The sequence below is a fragment of the Saccostrea cucullata genome, unplaced genomic scaffold, assembly GCF_032062105.1.
Source record: "Saccostrea cucullata isolate Sc308-1 unplaced genomic scaffold, CSIRO_AGI_Scuc_v1 ctg12780, whole genome shotgun sequence".
In the NCBI taxonomy this organism is placed as follows: domain Eukaryota; kingdom Metazoa; phylum Mollusca; class Bivalvia; order Ostreida; family Ostreidae; genus Saccostrea; species Saccostrea cuccullata.
This window is the reverse complement of record NW_026921438.1, coordinates 1-5980: the sequence shown is the minus strand read 5'-3', so window position 1 is coordinate 5980 and position 5980 is coordinate 1. Positions and strand designations below refer to the sequence as shown.

The window sequence follows — 5980 nt, the reverse complement described above, 5'->3', positions numbered from 1 at the left end:
ATGTTATTTTCTTTTTAGAGATACCCTAGAATTGAAATAGCTCTTTAAATCCACTTTAGGACATTAATTATACCAATACGTATACATTAAATACTTGCAAATATTTGCAAATATTCTCCGACCATACTTCATACATGTACTTTAGTTATTTCTATGGCACGCCAAATTCACAAAAATGAGATAAACCCAGTTTCACATTTGATAAACTAGGTTTATCGACTGTAAACTATAGTTTACAAACCGTAAACTATAGTTAACGATTCGTTAAGTACAGTTTTCATCTGTAAAACTATATTTAACGGTTGTTAACTATAGTTTACGAATGATAATCTAAGTTTATCTGTCTGTAATAAGCGTCAACAATAGATTTTGTTGATAAACATAGATTCACATTTGTAAACTATAGTTTACAATCGTAAACTATAGTTAAGAGTTGTTAATCATAGATTCACAAATCGTGAAACTATATTTATCAGATCGTTAACTATAGTTAACGGTTTGTAAACTATAGTTTACAAATCGTGAAACTGTATTTATCAGATAATCTATGTTTTGCAATCGCAAATGATTGTTTTCAGTGTTTAGTATAGTTTACGGTTGTGAAACATAGTTATCGCGTTAACTATAGTACAGATATTGTTGTTAACTATAGTTTACGGTTTGTAAACTATAGTTTACTAAACCTAGTTTATCGACTGTGAAACTATGTTTTGCTCATTTTTGTGACTGCCATATATTTCTGTAATATTGCACTTTGTCTAATAGAGTATACTATGTTTGCAAAATTAAGTCTACTTTCGTTTTCTATAAATATCTAGGAAAATAGCAAAATAAAGAAAGTATGATGGTGGATCCTGTAGATGGATCTATGTTATTGACAATATTTAATGAAACTGTCATCAAACATGAAAAAAGAAGAGAAAGAAAGAAAGAAAACGTCATTACCAAATTATTCAATCAAAATTAGAGTGATATGAAAGAAAGAAGTTACAATAATTGAATAAGGGTACTAAACGCAAGCAAAAATTTGATGCACGGATTGATATACATTATTTGACTGATTTTGATTTAAAATGACATAACAAGAAAATCCCTAAAGTATAAAGAAATTGTAAGTATTCTTTGGTGCTCCGATCCGGTAGTTTGTTTCTCTTTCTATATATTTGTATTCAAATTTTGCACAACTTTATCAACCAAAATAGAAAATCTTGTATAATTTCCCCACTGTACCTGGTAAATATCAAAAGTCTATAAAACAATACAAAATAGGAGCAGACCAAACACGAACCTCCAAAACATCAGAGGTGGGAGCAGGTGCCATGGAGGAGTGAGCACCCACTAAAGATGTCCCACCTGCCGTGAGCGTCTTGTCACGATCGGGAAATAACGGAAGAATCCATCGACGATTCGGTGTGTATATAATGGCCTAAAAATTAGTATGAAAAACGTCAGTCAACATTTGATTTAATGATAAGTTGTATTTGCTGATCTTTTCATGACAAGATCATTGTATCGACCATCAATCTTACGAAATTATGACTTTCAACGAGACTGCTGATATTCTTTTCATCGATTACTTAGCATTTGCTTATTTACCTCATTTTAGACATATGTTCATACGTATACGTATGCTAGATTACCATTATCGTCTTTTTCAAGTAAAGTACGTATATAACGTCTTTTTCAAGTAAAATATATTACTAGTGTGTATAAATTCAAATATACATGCAGTCTTCTAGTGGGCGGGAACTGTTAAAATAAACACAGTAGGTCTCGTCTATTTTGAACCTTTTATACGGTATTTATTATTTATATTATAACTTTTTTCACATATGAAAATTTAAATATAAGGAATCACTGTCTAGTTTGCTGGATGTGACGGGGACTTCATTGGTGGTTTGAAACGTACGTGGAATAATTTGTGCAAAACGGGCTTCTCCCGTTATGCAAATTACCCCACGTTTCCAACTATCTTTGATACATTGGCATATATACCCAAAAACTAGACAGTCATCAACTGGCTGGTTCTATGCTCGGCACAATGATCTATTCAGCAAATGCAATCCATTTTTGCAAGTCAAATGCGTTTTTATACGAAATATTAGGTCATTATTAATATTCACACTGAATGACGGGATTTTCCGTTATTTCACGATCATGACAAGGAGCACACGGCGGGTGTAACCGGTCGACCGAGATGCTCACTCCTCCATGGCACCTGATCCCATCTCTGACGTTGTAGAGGTCCGCGTTTGCTCCAGACTGCTCCTGTTTTGTGTAGTTGGAATGGGCTTTTGGGTTTGCAATTGACTACTTTTCTTTATCACCATATATCACTGAATGAAATCAGAGAATGCGACTGATCATGGATTAGCTGTTCTTCAGAGAAGGTTTTAAAATCCCCCCCCCCCAAAAAAAACCTGAAAAACTATGCTCATTAATTCTGGTCTTTTGAAATGATTAATCACGGTTTTGATGCTCTTTTCCTCATAAAATTGTATATAAAACTTTGCCTATTGAGGATCAATCCTATCCCCTGAAAACTGTAATATGCATTACTTTAATTGCATCTTTATTAAATATGACTACAAAACTTTATCATATGCTAAACGTGATGACTTTAACTTTTTTATTATCATCGACTTCCCTTCTTTATGTAGCAGCAATATAAAAATACACTTATCGCCGCATTTGGAGCGTTTGACCCCTAGCTGATTCAATACGCAAGAGTATACTCTACTTACGAACAATTTCTAAAATAAGGCAAGCTATTGACAAGCAAGTTGATGAGACAAAGGTATTAACAGTCTCGTCTACTGTCAACATTTCGCAAAATACTATCATGGTCGCTACAATGACTTGTCAGCAAATATAATCTACCATTCAGTCGAATGTTGACTGATGTTTTTCATACTAATTATTAAGCCATTTTTTTTTCCGTTTGACCAAAGACATAGAATAACATTTATGGTACCTGTTCATATTTTTAAAAATGTTTTTAGAGGTCTGTGTTTATTCTGCTCTGAATCTGACATGCTTCAGTGTACTTTCGGTCTTGACTACTGTTCGTTTTCTCCATATTTCATAAGTAAGGTGTGCATATTTATTCACTTCTTTTATCCCTAATATGTAAAAAGAACAGGTATCAACATCATGAAAATGATATTTTTCCATTGAAAGTTTAGCTCTTTCTTCTTGCCATAAAACAGTAACTAACTGTCAGTCTGTCAGTAGAACAGGAATTATTCCGTCAGCCATTTGAAAGAGTTCCTTTCCCGTGCTAGTAAGGGCTTTCATCGAGTTTCTAGTAAATTCTTTTTAGCATAATTTTTTGTCCAACCCCCCTCTATATCTCTCTGCATTTTTAGATTAAGAAAAGGCAAAAACAACACATGTTTAGTTCAAAATATAGTTTTATATATTTGAATCATATAGAACTCCGATAGATTGACGTCATCTGCTGTTAATAACACGATTGCTTTTGCTGGTGTCGCCACGCCTGAATTACCACAGGTATTCCCAGGTAAATTAACAAAAGGTGAATAGACTGTATCCTAATTTTGAGTTCAATGGTACGTCTGTAAAATATGCCGGAAGTGTCTTGTCATGGTCACTTTTAGGTGTGAATTTTGCAGCAAGGTATACACAGTTTCCCAAAGTGACTAATGATGAATTAAACAAGAAGGATTAATAAGGGATTAAGACAAATGTCGGGCTTACGTCGAAAGGTAAGTCAAGTGTAAAATGTTTAATCAGCGCATTTGAATAAGCGTCCCCAGTCAATCAGCTGTTCACGACGATTACTTTTTGTTCCTCGTTTAAAACGAACATGAAGTTTATAAAGGGAAGATGTGATTATAGACGCGTTAGATGCCGCCATAATTACAAGATTATACAAAATTTCTTTTATTTTTTACAGAGTACGAAATATTTTTAAATCAAAAACATCAGTTACAAAGTTTTAATTGGATATGGATTTTGTGGTAAACCGAAACCATAGATCTAACTTTAAACGATTAGCATGATGTGGGTAGCATTAAAATGCTTTTATTTTTCAAGCTTTGATCAACTTAATCAATCGATAATCATGTGTTTGTCATACCCTGGACCAACAAAGTCGTCACGCTCTAATTAACAAAAGGACTGTACCCGTAACAAAAGAGAAAAAAAATCCTTTGCTTTTAAAGGTTGACTTAAGGACATCGTGTTTCAATTTCCATAAATTTTTGCATTGATCATGTTGATAAGAATTTTATATTCTGTTTCATCACTTACATGTGTATGGAATAACTGGAATGTGGTGACAAAATAAAGCTTATAAACAGGGGCTCTTAGTATATATGTGTCCCTGTTATAACGTTAGAAAAAAAATGATGGTTGTTTGACCAAAATCGTTTGTCATAAGCTTTAAATTAAATTTGTTCTAAAACTAACCCCCCACCCCATTGGTTCATTAAACTAGACAATATATATTTAATCATGGAAAAATCGAGATATACGTGTTTGTATGTTTTGTTTTTTTTTTTTTTTTTGTAACCAAACTCGGCATTGAATAATGCATGTGATACATCCATGTAATTTGATTACGAATTGTTGACAAAGAGAGAGCCACATCACAGATATTACCGAAAAGACACTAAAGAATCCGTTTATACTGTACTAACCACAAACGACTTTGACCAACATACCTTTTTTCTGATATACAGAAAGAGACACAAATAGGTTTTTAATCTAACTGAAAAATTTACAAAATTCATTAAAAATAGAATGTGAAATGCACGACCATAAGGTATGATTTTGCGTCTCTCAATAATATTTGGTTGACTTGGTCATAATCTGAAAATCTTTGAGGCAATACTGTATGATTAATCATATTCTTGTACAATTCTTAAAGTTTAATGCTATTTCTGCAATCAAAATTACCAAATATGATACAGGAAAAATGGGAGTCCAGTATGTCGGACGTGACCTCCAACGGGAATGCTGGGGACACGGGAAGTCTGGGTCCCCCCGATCTCATGACCAACAACATAGACCCGGGGATCTACAGAAATAACGGCAAGGCGGCCAACGGGGCTTCACAGGTAATGAATACTCTATTAAAATGAAAGTATATGAAATATCAGTCAAAAAAAATCAGCAATATCTCCATTTTTAATGGGCAAACAATATCTTCCAATGATAGCAAATTTTTTCTGAAAATTTTAAAATCAAATGTAAATTTTGATAATGCAAATACATACATGTATTTGAAGGTTACTATAGCAACAGAGGAGACAGAAGACAGCAGAAAGCAGATGTTTGGTAAAGACGAAAACGAAGAACGCGGAAACTGGACCGGAAGATTTGACTTTCTTCTCTCAATGCTGGGATACGCCGTTGGTCTTGGCAACGTTTGGAGATTTCCCTATTTATGTTACCGTAATGGCGGAGGGGCGTTTTTAATCCCCTTCATTTTGATGATGATACTAATTGGAGTACCCCTATTTTTTATGGAAGCATCGCTAGGACAATTTTGTAGCAGTGGTCCTCTCACTTGTTGGAAATTTGCACCGCTTTTCAAAGGCAAGTAAACTTTTATATAAAACACGTGTGTTCGAAGGAGTAAGATTCTTTCATTTGGCTCAGTGACTAACGAGGGCTGTTCAATAATTAATGTACTAAACTCTATGACAAACAACACAGCTATCATATGACATTAAGCTTGACTTTCACCCATGGTTGAAACTTTAATGAATTTACAATGTATATCAATTTATGTGACTAAATAATGAAACTTGAATCCATAGCTTTAAACCCTCAAAACGAATTAGCAATAAGATGCACTTGACAAAAACAGCAAAGGCTAAAGGGGAAAAAGTTGAAAAGGAAAAAAAAAATTAAAAAGAAAAATTAAATTAAATTTGCTGTTTAAAATTTTTTAAACCCCAAAAAAAATTTTGAAAAAAAGAAATTTCAAACCAATTTTTTTTTAAAAAGG

At 33.3% G+C, this 5980-nt stretch overlaps 1 protein-coding gene across 1 annotated transcript; it reads left to right on the top strand.

The window, feature by feature from the left end:
* Window positions 1-3544: 3544 nt before the first annotated feature.
* On the top strand, window positions 3545-5565 carry LOC134259964 (sodium- and chloride-dependent neutral and basic amino acid transporter B(0+)-like; the record flags this gene model as incomplete). The annotated part of the gene is made up of 3 exons (XM_062742556.1): window positions 3545-3728; window positions 4938-5084; window positions 5256-5565. Coding segments are annotated over exons 1-3 (478 nt in total), but the record flags the coding sequence as incomplete, so codon positions are not given.
* Between the last annotated feature and the right edge of the window lie 415 nt (window positions 5566-5980).